General features: G+C 34.2%; 1 protein-coding gene across 1 annotated transcript; it reads left to right on the plus strand.

Annotated features, from left to right (window-relative positions):
* Positions 1-7,342: 7,342 nt before the first annotated feature.
* On the plus strand, positions 7,343-21,058 carry LOC131026754 (uncharacterized). The gene is made up of 9 exons (XM_057956695.2): positions 7,343-8,210; positions 10,161-10,384; positions 11,459-11,634; positions 12,049-12,333; positions 12,444-12,502; positions 12,667-12,703; positions 12,823-12,894; positions 19,711-20,035; positions 20,139-21,058. Exons 1-9 carry the CDS (start codon positions 8,000-8,002, stop codon positions 20,538-20,540), a joined length of 1,791 nt encoding a protein of 596 aa, XP_057812678.1. The 5' UTR covers positions 7,343-7,999; the 3' UTR covers positions 20,541-21,058.

Here is a 21,058-nt window from a genome sequence, read left to right on the forward strand (position 1 = left end):
CCCTTCATCCTCATATAATATGGTGTTTACAGTTTCGAGTCACAATATAAATATCGTGTTTGGGACTAGCTACCAACTACAAACCAATTAAAATCCCTTCCTTCTAGACCAAATCATCCAAAACATCAAATTTGATGAAGGTCTCATCACCTTGTCTATCCTTGAGTGGTACCTTTTAACCTCTATCATTGTTATGAGCCTTAATAGGAACAAATCCCTTCCCATCAACATCCCCCCTCTATCATAGGGGTTTTCCCATTATCTGCCTTAGGTGCCAACTAAGAAGGACCATTGGCCAAAACTTATACATGGTTGACTCTAGGGCACTTCCACTATAGGTGACCATACACATGGAATATCTAACATCAAAAGGGGAGAGCTTCATAATCTAACTTTTAAGTCCAAGAAGAGGACCCAAGACAAATTTTCATAGAATTTGGCATTGGTTTATTTAAATCAATTTCAGTGCAAACTTGGAAAAAGAAATTACCTTTTTGTCCAATGTTTGTTGTGATGATCCCGCTAGCTTCCCTAGTAAAAGAGTGGTCATGTGCAATATGTCACTTCTCCAAAACTTGAGTGGGAGTTACATGAGTTGCACTTAGATAGGAACTTGAGAAGGAAGATCCTCCACAAAGTTAACGTCTACATGCAATAGTTTAAGAAAAAGGCCAACCCGACTGTTAAAGTAACGCCCACCCTCAAATTCCTTGTTCCTATCTACCAAGCATGAAAAAATAACCATAGAATAGTTATTAAAAAACAACATTATCTCCATATCTCCCTATAGGTTCTAGGTCCTCTGAGCCCACAATTATAGAAATGACAAAGAGACTCGAATCTCCATGAAATTTCATATTAATGCATGGTTACTTAGATAATTAACATCCTTTTAGACAAACTCAAGTTGAATAATCAAGATCGAACAATATTGGGATTTTTCTAGACATCCATTAACATTATTGATTTGGGGAATTTTATTCCAAGAAGAGCCTTCACCATTTAAATCCTTGATCAAACAATCACAAGTCTATGCATGAAAAGGGGAAGAAGTATCCATCCTCCCTATGACCTCACAAAATGACAAATTTGGTGCAACATTAGACCCACCCATCAAAAAATGGAAATTTGAAAACTCTAAAAAAGCTACAAACCCTAGCCACCAAATCACTAGAGACAAAACTTTGATATAGATTCCAACAAAAGATCTCTCCCTATGGTTAATAAAGGGCCCATAATAGACCCATGTCGCTAACCAAACCCCAACATTGATAAAATCTTGCAACAATACACTCCAAACACTGACCTCAATCACAAAAACTCCACACAACCCCTTCTATTGAAAACACCAAAACAAATGCTCCCACTAAGTTCTATAATGCAACAAAAAGGAGGAGGAAAGTGTCGCTAGGGTCAAGCCCTAGCCTATGCAACATACTCTTCAACCTCCCAATGCCATCACAAGAAAAAAATTCATATTTTCTTACCTTTATTCAATAACATATTGTTCATTGTTTATTTCATGTCTATTATCTTTTCATCTATCTTGGTTGTTTGTAGAGGTGGAAACACTAAAATGGGGGTTTGACTACAACAAGGCATATATAAGTGCCCCAACACATTTATTTATTATTCTATGTGTAGGTATTGGAGAAGTTGTCTAGTAAAGGCTTGCAAGTTCTTCTCATATTATTGGTGATTTTTATCCTCTTGTCATTTCATAATTTGATCTAATTTCACATATCTTTAGTTTACTTATTATAATTTTTAAGTCTATTATTTAGTCACACTTTGGTGTTCCCTAAACTTTGAATGTTGTACCAATCATTTTTCCATTTATGAGACAATCCTTATTGTCTATCTGTACAGGGCATCAACACATTACATCGTTATTTGCTTTACATACAAATGTCCTAGATAGAGAGTCAATTGGGTTGCTTGGGAGACCTCCTATTCCTGAAGTCTAGAGAATTTATCTCATATTTTATTAATTAATAAGATAAAATTGAAGGTTGTATTTACCTCTAGATTTATCTAAGTGGAGAGTAGGAATCTAAGCTCTGAAAGGACTAATTATCCTTCATAGTGGTTCATTTTTCCCACTCTAAGGTTTCCAACAATTAAAAATGATGCAACACTAAAATGGGGGTTTGACTACAACAAGCCATATATAAGTGCCCCAACACATTTCTTTAGTATTCTATGTGTAGGTATTGGAGAAGTTGTCTAGTAAAGGTTTACAAGTTCTTCTCATATATATTGGTGATTTTTATCCTCTTGTCATTTCATAATCTAATCTAATTTCACATATCTCTAGTTTACTTATTATAATTTTTAAGTCTATTATTTAGTCAGACTTTGGTGTTCCCTAAACTTTGAACAATCATTTTTCCATTTATGAGACAATCCTTGTTGTCTATATGTACAAGGCACCAACACATTACATCATTATTTGCTTTACATACAAATGTCTTGGATAGAGAGTCAATTGGGTTGTTTGGGAGACCTCCCATTCTTGAAGTCCGGATAATTTATCTCATATTTTACTAATTAATAAGATAAACTTGAAGGTCGTATTTACCTCTAGATTTATCTAAGTGGAGAGTAGGAATCTAAGCTCTAAAAGGACTAATTATCCTTCATAGTGGCTCATTTTTCCCAGTCTACAGTTTCCATCAATTAAAAATGATGTAACTCTCATTTTAGACACCAAATTTTATACTTCTAATTTATTCCCCAAAATCCTACATCCAAATTTAAAAGTATTATTATTTTATTACTCAATATGACATAAATCACCAATTATAATGCCTAGAAGTTTTTGGGATGATTCCCCTTCATCTCCATACCTTATTTGGCCATTTTTGTAACAAAAAATTATACTTTGTGTCTCTTGGCATTTCATGAAATAAATAATTAAATTTCCAACTGTCAGTGTAAGAAAATCAACATGGAAAGCATATAATTTAAGTGCACCTCGATGACTCTTGCTGCCACCATCTTAAATGAATTTCAAATTCAAATTTGATGTCCATCCAAAATCCAATCTCCCATATGTGTGGAAATATTGAAAATATCATATTAAATTAAATTTCCAAATTGTAACTATAAATGAGATCTTGGTTACTGACAATAATAGTAAAACTAATCACCAAACAATTAAAGTTATTAATTAAACCCACAAAAAAATATTTAAAATAAAATAAACACAAAGCATTATAATTTTTTGGTTGATACAAGATTGTCTTTGCACCCTTGGATGCTCTTGCATCAAATACTAGTTCTCATGAAGCTAAGAAGCATGTAAGGTAAAAGTTCAAATGATGGTAATGTCATTATTTATGAAGGTTATGATATCTCTGAATTTGGTATTGAGTGATGGATCAAGAAGTGTATGAGAAGTACAATTTAGGAGTTTTCTAAGCAAGTTATTCACATCAGTGAAGCTAAGTAGAAGATGAAGAAGACTATCAAGCCTAATAATTAAGTAGTGTTTTGTGCCATTATTGTTTGTTTTTTATGCGTGTATAATTATATTATGTTCTCTGGTGATAGATTGATGTAATTTTATATTGGTGACAACTAGTTTTTGGTTCCCACTTCTGTTTTGAACTGGTATTTTGGATTTTTGGTGATGACTTTTGTAGCCATGTGTTTGGTTATTCAATATATAGTAAATTGAACGTTGTAATAAGAACTCAAATTATTTAACTAGTAGTAATCCACATAAACCTTTTTTATTAAAAAAACTAGTTAACAATTTTTATGTTTACATTGATAAAAATAAATATTGATTTTGGGTGAGAAAATAATAATTAGTAAAAAGTAAAAGCAAAAATCGATCGTTATGTATCTTGTCATGGCTTGCATGAATTTGATAGTTGACCTTGTTATAAAGCATTTTTTAATTATGGTTATCTATTCAAAGTTGCCTCCCAAATATTAAGGCGTACTTTGTTTTTATAAAAAAAAATGTAAATAATAGTCGATCATATTATCGAGCACGATTTTTTGATAAATATATAATTGAAATTGTCCTTCAAATATTAAGACATACTTAATTTTGAGGAAGAAAAGAAGACTAAATAACTAAAATAATCTATAACCATTTTGACATTCTATCCAAAATCTCCTCTTTTATATTAAAAAATCTCAAAAATATTAATTCTATTTAAAAAATGTGTAAATATAATCATACAACCATCAAATTTAAACCTTACTATCCATAACATAGATTAATTATTTAAATCTAACTCTCAGAGAATTCAAACATATACAACAAACTTAAAAAAAGAGCTTAATAAACTCAACCTATTTCATAAAAAATACACATAATGAAAATTTATTAATCATTTCTATCTTTCTACTTCTTGACCATTCTCTATCTTAAACATTCTCTATCTTAAACATTCTCTATCTTAAACATTCTTTCATCTTGATGATGGATCACAGAGTGTGATCCGAAATGTTGATGCAAAAAATCACACATAATCAAAACCAGAAACAACAACACAACTATCATGAATTATAAAAAAAAAAACATTTTAATAATTTATGTATCAATAATAATAATAACACTTCTTCTTAATTTATTTTAATACCATAAAAAAAATTAAAACACTACTTTTTAAATTAATTATTGTCATATATTTTACTTCATATAAAATAAAAAATTTAACACTTTCTGGAAAGAAAGTTTTTTAATAAATTACTACAAGTCTACGATATATACATATTACTATATATAAAAATACATATTACACCATATCAATTTTATAGTCTTTCTGCAAAGAAAGTGATTGTCCTTATATACAACCATATTCAACGAACCATCTAACTAAAGCATGAAAAGAAATTGACAACCTAAAGATTCTATATTTCCTTAAGTGGTCGACAATGCTAAGACGGCATCAGAAGTGGACAAAATAGTGGAAAAATCATTATTTATGTGATTTTTAGCTCTAATCCACTTTAAAAAATTTGTTTTATGCAATTTGGTCCCCACAATATTGACTAAATGTAAAACTGTCCAATAGTCTAAAGGGGTTATGCTGAAACTATAGTATTACTTCCCACATTGTCAAAAATAAAAGCATGTTAACATCGTTTTCTTGTCCCCACGTCTTGACAAGTACAACCATTCTTTATGATAACTAAACCTACAATTGACGGCTCTTAACTAAAGCTATTTTCAATCTATTAAATATTCTGTATATAACACTTTGTTGGTTATCGTGTTTTGTTGGTGATCAGTTTACCTATGACTTTATTAGATTGTTGGAACTTCCTTTTCCCAAATTACTAATTACTAAATATTAGTGTGGACTTTGGAGTAGCTCAAATGGAACATCTTCATAACTAACCAATATATAATCAAGTGATGTATGATGGTGTCACTTTTCAATGTGCATAAGTTTTAGTTTTTTTTATTATTATATAATTTTTTTTATAATTTTATTTCTGGAGTGAATTTTTTTTTATTGGTGAAATGTTAAGATTTTTTTGGTTTGGTCCTAATTCTTGGTGAGGCCACAATCTGAGAGCCTCATCTCTAGCATCAATGCATGTCCTTCTTCCACTTCCACCTTCACGTCCTTTCTCCTTCCTCTGTCACATCCTTCCTCCTCCTCCTCCATCACTAATATCCTCCTCCTCCACCACTAGCCTTCTCCTCCTCCTCCACTATCTCCTCCTCTTTTCTTCACAATTGTCCTCCTCCTCCACTATCTCCTCCTCTTTTCTTCACAATTGTCCTCCTCCTCCACCACTAGCCTCCTCCTGCTCCTCCACTATCTCCTCCTTTTTTCTTCACAATTGTCCTCCTCCTCCACCTTCTTTCTTGCCTATACCTCCTCCCCTTACCATTGTAACCTCTACCACTAAGCTCTCCCATCAAAATTGACTCCTTCATTTTTGTCACCTATTGTTGCTAACAACTACTATCATATTATGTTGACACTCCAAATATCTGGAAAGGTTTTCTAAGTCAATTATGATGTTAGTGCAATGATAATATGTATTGTGTTAAGAGGGCATGCTAATCACTTGCTTTAGATAGAAATTGAAAGAGGCTAAGAAGAATTACTTTGTGTGATCTAAGAGATTACTACTTTGAATCTTTCATAGGCCCTAAGAGTTTATGTGACCTAGGAGATTACTATTTTTTTTATAATATTTTTTTTGTGATTTTGATTATTACATAAATACAAAATAGAGACTTAACTAAATAACGACTGGTAGAAAGGGAGTTAGCTAAGGCCTACGTTTAAATTTGAAATTAAACACTAAGAAATCAAAGTTACATAATGATTTTGATCTAAGATCATTATTGCAAACTAAGACATGGGATGAGTAATCTACAAGCTGGATCTAGACTTCAAGGATATGCAAAATTAGAAGTTAGGTTCTTATGCCAACCTTTAGGTAGGCACATGTCACTTCTACTGTAATCATTGCATTAGGTATAGATGAACCAAATCGAATCTCAAATGAAAGTTTTGTCTCACATTATGGTCCTCTTATAGACATGGTCTACCTCAAATCTATTAGGAGGTACTGTTGAGAAAATTTAGGAGCCTTTTACATTCAATTGGTTCCATAAAACTTCATAAAAAGTTAGTAGTCCCAAAATTTATTTAAAAATTATAATATTGAATCCTAACATTATAAATATAAAAAAGAAAAAGAAAATATTCTACTTAAACATCACACACTTCAATAATCAAATAATAAATAACAAATTCAACCCTCATTTAATACAAAAATAATAAATATTTATTATATTTTTATTAAAAAGACTATTGACTATTAAATAGTTTAATCTTAAAAAATAATCCAAATGTTTATCTAAAATTTAATTGACACTTTAATAAAACACCCTCGGCAACACCCTTAAAAAAAAAAAAATGAGACCAAAAAAAACTCTTATTTTCTAAAATAAAATTCCAATTTATTTCATAATAATAAATCCTACAGCCCATACAATTCATTCTGACAAATCTCTTGTTTGTAATTTTAAATGCATATTAATGAGCTTTCCTTGCAAATTTGTCGTGTGAATGCCATTCTGGACTTAATTATTATTATATTACTTGTTTGCTTTAAGCTTTTATTAAAAAAAATCAAGATTCTTGTCGTGTCTTTATCGGTCAAAAGGCTGTCTGGCTATGAAGGTTATTAACAACCGTATATATGTATTCTACGTAGACACCGTATACGACAACAGTTCATACGAATACACAGTGTACGGACACAATAAATATCGCGTTGCAAAAAGCGTCTTACGTCGGTGGGATCGGGAAAGTTTTGCGCTTAACCTTAGGGCTACTTGCCTCCACTAAACAGTGCACACCTAATGCTCAACCGACGGCGAGATCAAACATCGGAAGCCATATAAAGTCTCCATCCCGCAAGAACCTTAACAGCACAGCAGATGCACGGCAAAAAATGTCGCGCCAGAGTGCAGAGATTGATACGGCAAAAAGAAAGAAGAGATAAGAAAGTAATGTATCAAATCTTGCCTTTAGTTGGTAAGATTGTTATTCATATCTCTTGAAAACACGCAAATCACACGCATTCGATTTATGAAATTGGAATTGCCGATCTAAACTCATCGAGCTCCGTCGAACGAGCTGACGTTTGCGGGATTTGGACACAGCTAGCTCAATTAATGCTAAATCCAGGATTGCGGCATTTCTGTGTTGGAAAAGTTGCTATAAGCAGTTTAAATTCGTCGTAATTTTAGTGTTTTTAGATGCTTTGGTGGATTTGAGGAGAAAAGTAGCTTAATTCCGTCAATTAAGCCGCGAAAAGCTGAATCAGATGTTGTTGTGACTTTGTCGGTCATTTGCTCGTTGCTGAGTGTGTTTTTTTGGTGTTTTGGTGGGGGAGATTGTTAGGAGCGTAAATGAAATGGATTTGTCTCAGAGGCAGAGCCTTTGGCCGGCATGTGGAGTGGCATTGGCTTGAAGGTTGCGTTCTTTTGCTTTGTTTTTAGTTGATGTTGAAGATGGAAATAAGTCTTCATGGTGCGTGGAGTTGTCGGCTCCGGTTTTGTGCTGAAATGCTGGAAATGTGTGGGAGAGGTTGTGGATTTTTGAGAGTGTTGTTGTTATCTCTGATTTTGTTGCTATTTTGTGCCGAGATGGCCAAATCAGAGGGTTTCTCACTCGTTGGGGATGAATTTGTGCCGACGGAGCGTTATATCAGTGGTAAGTTGTCGTACTTGATGTTTTTGGTTATACCGCGGAGGTTGAGTTTGCAATGCAAACTTTCAAGATAAGATTCTGCATTGTTTGCTGCAAAAAGATTCAATACCTTCCCTGAAGGATGCACGCCATGCATTTTTCAGAACATTCGCTGATGAATATTTAATCCTTTAAATTTTCGATAGATTTGCCCAAGGATGTATTTGAGTCTTTGTTTTGTTAAAAAAGATTCTCTTAAAACCATTCAACTCTGAGAATTTCAGTAGATTTCTAAGGATATGCCTGAATCCTTCTGGGAAACTTTACTTTCTTTCAGTTTACTTCTGCGTCTCGTAATTCCAGAAATTTTTGTAAGATTCCTCACGGATTTGTGATGGAGAATCTTTCTGGAGGATGTTAATTTCCGATATTTCTTTGAATATTTGCATCAGGGCTTCTAATTCTTAGAAGTAAAACGTTCAATGCTTATTTAAGGGGACTTGTTCCAATTCTTTCTTGAAAATGTTTTTCGCTTACATTTCTAACAAACATTTGTTTAAGGGCTCACAAGCGTTGAAAGGATTACATAATATTTTTGAAATACGTGCTTCTAGTCTTCTAAAATAGATTAAATACTTAGGTCTGTCTTAAGGACTGTTACTTTTTGAAAACCAGAGAAAATTGCTAAAAGACGTGCTGCGATCCTTTTCCAAAAGTTTTATTGGTTATATTTCCCTTTTACGATTTTCTGGAAGGCCCATTGTTCCTAAGTATGCCATGAGTTTTATTAAATATGTGTTAAAATCTTTCTCGACAGTGTTTCTTGTTTGCATTTCCTTGAACCTTTGATTAAAGAATTTCAGTTTGTAGAAACCTTTTTCTGTTTGCCATTGAGTTCTGGTTCAAAACATTTCTTGCTTAGATCTCTGTGAATATTTTTCTAAAGACAAGTTTTCTTATAGACGTGGCTGAATTGAGGTTAAAATTCTTTTAGGATTTGTTTAGAAACACTTATTTCGAAAAAAAAATTGCTAGTTCGCTCAGTGATATGACGAGGTTTTCTTAAAATTGTTTCTTTCTTATCTTATTATTTAAAGACTTACTAAATCTTTATAAAGTGCATAAGTTTGTCTTAATGACAGCTCAAATGTACATTGATTCAACGATTTATATGAAGAATGTTAATTTTTAAATTTTCACATGTTTGCTTAAGGATATGCTCGACTTCTTCTTCAAAATGATTCTTTTTAATTTTTGTATTTTTTTAAAGATTTACCACAGGACTGTTAATTTTTGGTACTTGCACAAATTTGTCCAAGGATACGTTCAAATCCTCCTTTGATTTTTTATGTTTACATTAATTCAAAGATTTTTTTAAGAGATTCTTAATTTTTTTTATAGGATTGTTTGAGTATGTGTTTTAATTCTTCTCGAACTGTTTCTCTAGAGATAATCCATTCTGCCTCTAAAATGTTAGAAGATATTGGGTACTTGCTTCAATACCAAGGAGTTTGCTGCAATTATCTTCTAATTTGCTTGAACGTGTTCCATGAAAGGTGTTGAGATTGCTTAAATCACTGGCTGAAGGATTTCTTAGGCATAAATGTTTCGTAGAGAATTCTTAGAAGTCATTTTGATTTAAATGAATCTTTGATGTCCTTTAAAAAGGTTTGCATAGTGCTAATTTCTGTTTGCCTATAAATCTGCATTAAATAGAGTACTGCAGTCGTCCAGTTATTTTTTAGTTCATGAATTCAAATTTCAGATGCAAGCACCAAGTCCTTGACCTTCCTAGCTCTGGTGTGATGATATCGTTTGTTACAAAAAAAATTAAGAATTATAGTTTGCAATTAAATCATATACCACTGCCAGATCTTCAGATTTGCTGTTCATTTTCAGTAGGGAAAACAAATTACAGAATTTGCCATTGTTTCATAAATAAATTTATTGTCTAATGGCAGATCTGTTGTGTAGGAAGACAAAATGCGATTGATATGACTTCAATCCCTTGGATGCGTGGACTGAAACAAATCCTCCCTGCTGCACTTGCTGCTGTGCCTGCATATGCTGAGAGCAGCAGCATAAATTCAAATTATTCTATAATTTTGGCTGAGAATCGAACTAGGCGGCCTGATATTTTGTCCAAATTCAGGTTGTATGGAGGTGGATGGAATATTACCAACAAACACTATTGGGCTGTAAGATATTTACACTAACTTATGCTATTGTCAAAATTTCTAAAATTATGGTGTAGCACTGCAATTATTATCTGCTTGAAATTTTTGAAACTGAAAAGGACAAGTACACATAACCTTTAGATAACTGGTGTATGATATAGCCCACATCTGTGGGGTTCAAATTCTCTAGGGGGGTCTATGCAAATACCTTCTACACAATTCAATATAATATTTGTATTGCAGAAGTACAAAAATACTCCCATCTCATGGGAACTATATATCATGTTGTTACACACTTATTCATCTACCCTTTTTATGTGATTTTAACATGGTGCACCTGTCCCTCCTATATCTGTCTCTATACCTCTTTTAAGTACAAGTAAAGATAACCTTGAGATCACCAGCGTATGATATAGCTTGCATTTGTGAGTTTCAAAATCTCCAGGGGTCCTATGCAAGTACCTTCTGCCCAATCTCATTTGCTATTTGTATTATGGGAGTAGAAGAAAACTCCAATCTCAAGGGAATTATATATTATGTTGTCACACACTTATTCATCTACCCCTATTATTTGATTTTAAAATGGTGCAACTGTCCCAGCTATCTGTCTCCATACCACCCAAATCCTAGTCACTGTGCTTCAGACTTAAGCTCATCGAGATGATAGACATGTTCTGCAGACAACACCTTCATGTGAATTGATTTGTTTCTCTTATGAAGATTTTACCATTATGCATCTTTCATCAAACTTTGGGTGAATTTGTCAAATTTTTAAAGCTGTCTTTGTCACTATATGTTTTATAGCTTTACTGATAATGTACCACACCAGACCTACTTGGCCTTAAGGGCATATATTTTTAATAAGAATGCTTCACATGGGATTCCTTCTAGCTTTCCAATTAATGCAATCCAAGTTACTTTTCTCTGCTTGTAATATTAAAAAATCGTTCAACTTCGACTGTTTTCTGCTTTGCATTTTAGGTAATCAAGTTCTGTTGGTATTCATACAGGGAGCTGAATTTCATTTTACTGCTTTTAATCTGGCATTTTGGTAATATTCATGCAAATAGCTGATTTTGTTTCTCTTTTTTGCAGTCTGTCAGTTTTACTGGTGCGCCTGGCTTTATTCTTGCCATTTTATGGTTTACTGCATTCGGCCCTGCCTTCTTTGTGCTTTATTTCTACAGTCAAATAATCAAAAGGGAGAATCAAGAGCTGCACCTCTCGTACTGGGTTCTACTGCTGTTGATTCTTTTCACATTCACTGCAGTGTAAACTGACTATACTGTGTTCTTCTGATGTTTACTTTAAAACCTCAATATTAAAATTTACAGGATGTTTGACATTACAATATGTGATAGGCAATTTAAATGCTGCAAAATCCTAAGGTTTGAGCTTAAGCTTATTCAATGTCATACGATATACCAAAGTTGAAATTTGGGCATATTTGGCATACTTAAGATGTGTTGTTTGTAACAAGCTATCTTGTTTAGCATTGTAGTTGAATACAAATTCTTTCGTGAATTCCTGTATTGCAATTGTAATTCTTATAAATTAATTAAATTTGTTTTCTTCATGTTTTTCCTCCTAATTTGCCTTGGTAACTTGTGGATGTTTTTTTATGATGCGAAGTCAGGAATTTTCTTTAATCTGTTCCTGACACGGACTTTCTTGTCTCTGTTCAGGGTAGGATGCATATTGCTCTCAATGGGTCAGGATAAATTCCATTATGAGATTTCTCAGACTCTGGATTTTGTAGTTAAACAATCAGATTATGTAGTTGAGAACCTTAGGAATGTCACAGTATATCTAACAGAAGCAGAGAACATAAGCATAGCTCAGATTGTGATCCCAGAATCTGAACAAAATCAGATAGGGCAGTTAAATGAAGACTTAGATATTGCAGCAGATGAACTTGAAGTTAAAACAACAGACAATGCAGAGAAAATACAGAAAGCTCTTGATGCTCTGTAAGATTTTGTTCTCATTTTATTAATCATGATTGAAAAGCATTTTCTATAAGTCTTTCCCATCGATATGATTTGTCTGGAAGCTAAGATGTGTGAGCTTGATATGGCAGCCGGGATGCCTTAATTGCAGTAGCTGGTGTGATGCTTCTGGTAGCCATTCTTGGTTTTTGTATGTGCCTCTCTCTCTCTCTCTCCCCATCTTTTATACAGACATTGAAATAGAATGTTCCCAGCTTTACTGGCTCCAGTGTTTTTGTTTCTAGCTCTTCTATTCTTCTACAGGTTAAAAAATTTCATTTTTAGACTGATTCTTTTGTTGATGATGACTGGCAGTATTGACTATTCTTGGCTTCACGCATATTATATGTGGGTAAGCCTTTTTTTGGTTTCTTGAAAGAGTTAACATGCTCCCTAAAAAATTGTAAATAGGATTTTTAAGTTTGTTATTATTTTTTCAGCACCTTGAACAAGATCTACTCTTTCTGGCAGGCTGGTCATTATTGGATGGTTCCTTGTGACGGGTACATTTGTTCTTAGCGGCGTGTTTATTGCACTTAACAAGTAAGTTCCCATTTGTTGAATGTGAGCTCATTATAAATGTTACAATTGTTATTCTAAATCTACTCTGCCTCTGCAAGTTTGTTTGGTTGAAACTAGGATTCTCAAGTTTGTTGGTGACAAAATTAATTTCAAAAGGGGTTAATCTTATTTCTATAAAGATTAGGACCCTAGAATCCTTCCATTAGAGATAAAATATCAGTCTTGATTACAAGGTTATTTAATTATCTTATCCACAAGCTGTTTAGAAATATCCCTCCCTAGATTTGTGTTTACTTTGTCAAAGGATATAAAGCCTGTGAGCCTTTGGAAGAGGAAGGTCAGGAAGACAATGGCAGCTTTAGTTGAGGGAGAAGATGTCAAGACAATGATTGTAGCTGTGGAAAGTTGTTGAAGGGAAAACACTGATGAGGAGGCTGCTTGAAGGGATTAGCTATGAAGCACTTTTGGATGTAGCATTGGATTTTAGAATATTGGATTAGGTGTATTTTATGCCTTGCAAGTCTTACAAATATATTAGTATTATTATATGTTGTGATTTTGGCCCTTATGGAATGTGGTGCTACTCTTGAAGGAGTCCTTGAAATTCTTTTAATGGAGAAAAACTATCTAGCTATTTTGTCTGTTGAAGACTGACCAAAAGTTGACAGGAAGGCAAAAAGTTTGGTTAGCATGTCTTGCTGATTTTGTGCTTGTCAATGTATTAGGTGAAGATGCCACAAATAACTTTGGAGAAAGTTGGGGACTTCTAATCAAACAAATTATCTTGATAACAAACTTTTTCCTGAGAAAATGGATGGATAAGATTAGTGTATGACTCTGTTGTGTTGTTTGCCAGATTCTTGGGATAATCTTGTTATGGTGATCAGTTGTACCACATCTAGGTTGAAGCTTGACGAGGTGGTTGTTCCTTGTTATCAGAAGAAATGAGGCAAAAAATTCAGATTACAGTAAGGACGTTTACTCACTGCTAATCCTCTTCAGAAATTACAAAGTATGCTTCTGTAAATTCAGTTTGAAAGGAGACACAGTTGTAAGACAAAATTTAGCAATAAGACAAAATCAAAAGTTAATCACAGCCTTTTTTCTAAGAAGAGGAAATCAAAAGTTAATCACAGCCTTTTTTCTAAGAAGAGGAAATCATAAGGTTAAAAGGTAGTCAATAAAATAATTACTGAATATTATTAAGTGAAACTATAATTAAAGATCAAAGGACATGTGAAGAGTTGTGGCTGTTAGAGAAGAAACGTATTCAAAGAGATAGCAAGCAAAGAGAAGGGGATATTGTGGATACATTTTATATCTGAATTATTACTCATGGAGCACAGACTGTGGTTCAACAACCTGAGGATGAAACCCCTGTGGGTTAGAAATTAGAGAATGAAACCCTGTGGGTTAGAAATTAGAGAATGAAAACCCCTGATTCATGCAGATTTTTGAGACATTTCAAAGGCATTTTAGTGAAGACAGATTGCTGTAGATTTGGGACAAGTTGATAGCAGATCAAAGGATAAGTTAAATCTTTTCTGAAGTATATTCAAAGTATTATATCTGAATTAGATAATAGACTGTTAAAACTTCAATTTCTGGGTTAAACTTGTATTATAATTAATTATGCAAAATATTATTTTGAGCCTGAATTAATTATATTTAAGAAAAATTAAAAATAAAATAAAATTAAGTGGGATATTACAACATGTTATGTCATTGCTTCCAAAAGTTGCAGTAGTGAGACACCTGGGCAAGTTGTCACCTAGACAACATCCCATGTGCTGTCCAGAAGAAAGCCTCAAGTGTTGCCCAAGCAACACCTTGGGAGGCAAGAGGGCAATTTGGAGCCTCCAAAGTGCTCTAAACTTTTGTCCAAACGATAGCACACGGCATCCACAAGAGCAGGGTAGTTGTGATGATGTGATCACTCTGTAGTTAAAGGTGGCAAATAACATCAAATTTCCATGAAGGCAAACTGTTGTCAGAGCAATACCTCAAAGGAGGGCAAAAAGACACAATGTCACCTAGGAGTTAACTTCTCCAAGAAAAACTCAAGGTATCCAATTCAAACATATCAAAGTTCGTAGCATTCATTTTAGCCATATAGGCTGCATCATTCAGATGTCTTTCTCTTTCCATCTTTCTCTTTTCCTCATTAGACATGTTCCCAACATTGACCAATATGGAGAATACATATTATTGCCTTGCCTACCTTGAGTGACCCTTGTATAAGCACATGCTAAATATGGTTATCTATTGGAATCATCAAGAATTTTGGCCTCCTTCAATGAATATTTTATTCATTCTTGTTCCTTCTCTTGGAAGATTTAATTCAGAAGCACTTGTTCATTGATTCCAAGATTTTTCTTTATGCCCGAGTTTTATACTTGCTTTCTGGTTCCTAACAAGGATTCTTTCCTCAGATTCTTCTGGAGTACTTTCTCCACTAAAGAGAGTTTAATTTTTATCAGAGATTTTTAAGTCTCTAATTATGTCATTTTTAAGAGAAGGCTGAAGCCTTTGACTTCTCAGAAATGTGTAGGAATTTTATAAGGAAGGGGTTTCAGATTGTTTCAGAATAGGGGTTTTAGAGATCCTCATCAGAATAGGGGTTTTAGAGATCCTCAGATTAGAGGTTATTCCTAAATCTTTGATTTCAAGATGTTGCGGCTTCTGGCTTCTTTAACTCGAGGTAAGTAATCAATGGCCCATTCTTAGGAACAGTAGGATTCTGAAAAACAATTTCAGTAATCTAAACAGGCTTCCCTGAATCTCTTCTGATTCCTGCAGTCATAATGACTGACTTCCCTTTTTCTGTACTTATAGAAATGCTGGCTGATTTGAAGAAGTAAATCTTATATTAATATAATGCCTACATAACAAAGAGAAACGTACAAATCTTTGTTTCATCTATAAACCAGAGATTTGCATAATAATCTTTAAAAAGGTGTTGCAATATTCATCTTGCAAAGTCATGGTATATTCATTTAGCCATACTAGAAACAGTAAATACTAAAATGATGACAGAACTAAGCTTTTTCAGAAATTGGATTTCTGCTTTCATCCATACCTTTTTCTTCTGCAACCTTCCTCCGCTCACTTTATCAGGTAGTGAAACAGCTGTCACATCTTGCAGATACTTATACACTTGTGCTTTAGCAGCAAAATTTATTTTTGGATACAGAAGAGCATTATGCTTCAGTCAGGTGATTATCAGCAACCTCCATTTGACCATGCTTCTATGATGCCGCAGATATGCTTTCCGTCACATGGTTCTCTGCCTAAACGGCACTAGCCCTTAGCAGCAATAGAAATGAGCTCTATACTGGGTTAATAATACGGATGGTAAGGACAGGGTGATGGAGTAAAGAAAATGATGATAGTGAGAAGATATACAGGGTTAATTTAGAAATAGGGCATTAGCATAGGTAAATCAAAACAAGGCTCTGTTACCAATTAATAGAGACTACACACATGGGCAGGCCTCATTCTATATGTTGGAGGCAAGAGCTAAACCAATGAAAACTTACAAAAGCAATTTTTGGGAAGGAAAATTCAAGCTATTGTTGCAATGATACCATCTCCAAAATAACATGGATGTTTTTCTAAACAAAAATCTGAGGTCTTCAAGAATCAGGAGAAGAATATTAAGGTCTTAAATGGACAATGGTGGAGAATTCTATTCCGGGGAGTTCAAAAAGTATTGTGAGGACAATGGAATAGCCTAACAAAAGACAACTCTGTATACCTCTCATTAGAATGGAATTGCATATTGAAATAATACAACATTGATGGAATGGTCTTGGAGTGTTTGGTTGTGATAAATGCACACATATTCTAAAGGAGAAGAGGTCTAAGTTGAATTTCAAAACTATGAAATGCATCTTCATTGGTTATGGTCATGGTGTGAAAGGATCCAAGCTTTGAAATTTTAAGACAGAAATTTATGGTATATAGTCATAATGCAATCTTTAGAGAGATCAAGTCTTATATTGAGCAACTAGGAAATGAAGAGAAAAAGGAAGTGCAGTTAGTGCCAAAAATTGATGAAATTGCATTTGAGGATGTATCAAAATTTCACGAGGAACTTGTGGAGGGAGGTGATCCAGATGAGGAATCAAAGAAGAAACAAATCCTCACACTTCACTCTTGAGAAGATCCATTCAGCAAAGAAGAGAACCCTAGACGTATAGCCCAATTGGTCTTCGCTGTATTTTTGCATTATCTACTAGTGATGATGAACTTAGAACTATGGAGGAGGAATTTTAAGCAAAGGAGAGTAAGCCCTATGATAAAGCTATGGATGAGGAGATGGTGGCTTTGGAGAAGAACAAGGCTTGAGAGTTGGTTCACTTGCCTAAATAAAGGAAACTCAGGAGTCAAATGGATTTTTAATGGTAAAATTGAAAAATTCAAGGTATGATTGGTGGCTAAGGGTCATTCCTAAATGGTTTGTAAAAAGGATCTTTAGATATCTTTGTGGCACTTCTAATTATTTTATTTGCTACCAGGGAGTACCTAATGTGGGCGAATAGTTGAATGTACAAGGTATTATTGATATAGATTGAATTGGTGACATTTGTAGGAGGAGGTCTTTTAGTGGCTACGTTTTTAACCTATTTGGTGTAGTTAGTTGGATGAAAAGAGACAAGCTATGGTTGTACTTCCAATTATGGAAGTTGAGTACATTGTAGCTACTCATGCTTGTAAGGAGGCAGTTTGGTTTCAAAGGTTGTGTTTTGATGTTGGCTTGAGATAGGGTATAATGGGGATTGATTGTGGTAGTCAGAATGCTCTTTGTTTGGCCAAGAGCTCTTTGTTTCATTCATAGTCAAAGCACGTTGGTGTCCATTAACATTTTATTCATGATGTAGTGGAGGGTTAGAGGGTGATGATTGAGAAGGTGGACACTCCTGAAAATGTTGCAGACTAATTGACCAAGCATGTGAGCTAGAAGTGTAGATTGGCTATGGAAATTGCCCCTAGTTGTAAGATTCATTTGTTTGTTTGTGGTTTCCCTTATGCTCGAGTATGAGAGGAGATTTGTTGGAGGGAGATGCTGTCAGAATGCTGCTGGAACACCTTCAAAACTTTGGTGTTCAAATTCTAAGGTGCAGAAATTCTCATCGTATTTGTAATAGATTGTTTGGATTAATATAGTGGGTAGCACTGTCATTTTGGCTGGATTTTTTCGGGAAAGGATTTTCCCAAGATAAATTTCTGAGTTTGTGCATCTATGTATTTTCCTTATTTTTCAGATCATTAATTAATCTTTACCAGTTCATTGTTATTTAGAAATATGAACTTTTTCACTGTTAATGAAGCTTATTCCAGTCTTGGAGTTTCAATATATGATATTTAGTTTTGTTAATAGATGCTGAAAATCCTTACAATGGTTAGTAGGGCTAGTTTGTTGGGATGCTGAGAAAACAGTGCAATGCTAGAGACAATTTAAGCTGTAAAAGCTAAGGATCAAAATATATGCCATCATGTTACTGAGAAAGTCAATTTAAGGCTTGAATTTGTTTATTTTTTGAGTAGTCACTAAGTTAAAGTTCAGAATCATTATCTATCTTGCAACATCATGATTCCTTAAACAAGAATTCACAATATTATTCTCTTAGCATTATTGTAACCTGTGCCAATAAAATTACACACAGATGATCAAATTGCTAATGGGGAAGGTATAACAAGATGACTTTGCTTTGAAAACCAAGTATATTGACGTTGTATCTTCTCTTGTGAAGTCAATGCTGTCTTCATCTTTCCTTTGAAGCTAACAAAAGGTTTTTAGGTTGTTTTTCTCTTAGAAAATGGAACGAGTGTGGAGATTGTCTGGGACATTTGCAGTGACCATACCATGCTTGACATCCCTTCAGCTTGTGTCCACTTGCCATAAAGTTTGTCCTCTTCTATGCAGTATGCACAACCCAAACTATTTATCGGCAACATCATAGTTCTGGTTTGTTTCTATTTTCCATAATCCAGGCACTATTTAGCATTAGTTAGTTATTTCTTGTATTATGCTTTCCAGCCTTAAAAAAACATTGTAACAGTTCTGAATTCAGCTTTCTGTTAAATTTCAGATTTAACAGGAAGCTTGAGTCCATGTTGATACACTCGCCCGAAAGTTTGTCTGCTTCTATGCACTGCCCAAACTATATTCAGCAATATCATAGTTCTGTTTTCTTTCTACTTTTAAAAATCGAAGTACTATTTAGCATAAGTTAGTTCTTTCTTGTGTTATGCTTTCCGGCGTTAAAAGCATGATAACTGTTCTGAATTTTGATTTATGTTAAATTTCAGATTTAACAGTAGTTTTCTGATTTCTATACCATCGTTCAAAAGATTCCACAAATGCCAGAAATTGTTTTGCTTTCACCATGTCCATATGGAAATGGCTTGTTGTCTACCTAAATAGGAATTCTCAAAGGTAAATAGTTCAGGGTCTGTCATCTTTATCATATAGAAGATATTAATTCTTGCCAATTTTAGTGAGTTGCAGATTGTTTATGAAAAAGAAGCTTGGTTTGCAATTTTGATTTCATCTGCCCCACTAATAAATGAAGGCATTTATTTTTCATTATTATCTTTTACTGAACACTAAATGTATGAGTAGCAGATTTGTTTGCATATGAGCAAGAACACCTACTTTTGTTGCCACCTTTAGTTTTTGCCAATAAAAGGAGCACGTTATCAGCTTAAATGTTTGGGATTTCCAGATGTAGTCATTTGACTTACTTTCTACCCTTTTATTTGTAGATAAATAATCAAAATATTATATCGTCAAAACAAGATTCTCTGTGACATTGTTTATTTTGGTTGTAGTGCTCTTGCAGATACCTGTGTCGCCATGGAAGAGTGGGTGGATCACCCCAATGCAAATACTAACCTTGACCATATCCTTCCTTGTGTCAATCAATCTATGGCAAATCAAACTTTATATAGAAGTAAAGAAGTAACAAGTGACTTGGTCAATGTTATAAATCGAGTAATATGGAATGTTGCGAACATAGATGTCTCTCCCTCAGCAGGTCCAATCTATTACAACCAATCTGGACCACAAATGCCTGCGCTCTGCAATCCATATGATAATGAGATGAAAGATCAGCAATGTTCACCCCAACAAGTAAATTTTACGAATGCAGATCAGGTACTCTCAACAGAAATTTTCAGACTGCTCCCTTGTGTTGACATCATTTAGTGTGCATTCCAAATTGTAATTAGTATCTTATCAATATAGATGTTGTTTGCAGGTCTGGCAGAATTATACCTGCAATGTTTCCAATGATATCTGTGTTTCGCCTGGTAGGGTAACACCAGAGGTATATGATCAATTGGTAGCTGCAGTAAACCTTGGTTATGGGTTGAAGCACTATACCCCGTTTCTCGTAGACCTAATTGACTGCAAGTTTGTACGTGATACATTCACAACAATCAATCATTCCTATTGCCCTCATCTTCACCTACATACTAAGTGGGTGTACATTGGGTTGGCACTTGTATCAGTCGGGGTGATGCTTTCATTGATATTCTGGATTATCTACATACAGCAGGTACATCACAAGGATGTACATTTCAAGCCAGCTAATGGAAAAAAGAAAGGAATGGACAACCCACCCATAGAAATGGGAAGTGTAGAGAAGCTAGGCATCTAAGTCTGTAATGGCGCAGGACACCAAAGTGAGCAGGAGGTGTGGTTCTAGTGAACAGTGATGCTCATTAAGTGGGACATAATATAATTATTTATGTGCCCACAGTGTGGCTGTTATCAGACATGTTAGTCATGAAAGTTCTTATGAAAATGCACCCCGCCACTTTGGTGGTAAATTTCTGTCAGTATCCAGTACTCATATTAGTCTTCATCAAATATTCATTTACAAACACATAATTTTGCTTTAGGGCCGAAGGCCTTAAATAGTCTGTCGTTATGTTCTTCATATATAGTACATCTCTCTCCTTTCTGTCCCGTCTCTGACATGTACTGAGGCACAGGTGTACAGTACTGTGCAGAAACATGCAGACTCCTTTTTACTGAATAAGATGTAACATCAACTTGATGTCACCAGTCTTTGGGAAACTATCCACAATGTTCATCCATGTCTCGTGTAATCTTCCAGAATTTCTATTTTGCAATATGTTAAAATGAAAGTTGAACTGTCTCAAAGGCAATCAA

The sequence above is a fragment of the Cryptomeria japonica genome, chromosome 1 (assembly GCF_030272615.1).
Source record: "Cryptomeria japonica chromosome 1, Sugi_1.0, whole genome shotgun sequence".
In the NCBI taxonomy this organism is placed as follows: Eukaryota; Viridiplantae; Streptophyta; class Pinopsida; order Cupressales; family Cupressaceae; genus Cryptomeria; species Cryptomeria japonica.

Bases quoted from the DNA above. Each gene is read 5' to 3' on its own strand.
- LOC131026754 (XM_057956695.2), top strand. From the start codon at position 8,000: ATGTTGAAGATGGAAATAAGTCTTCATGGTGCGTGGAGTTGTCGGCTC. The intron at 12,704-12,822 runs GTAAGCCTTTTT...TCTTTCTGGCAG, and splicing joins TTCACGCATATTATATGTGG to GCTGGTCATTATTGGATGGT. The intron at 20,036-20,138 runs GTACTCTCAACA...TGTTGTTTGCAG, and splicing joins ATTTTACGAATGCAGATCAG to GTCTGGCAGAATTATACCTG.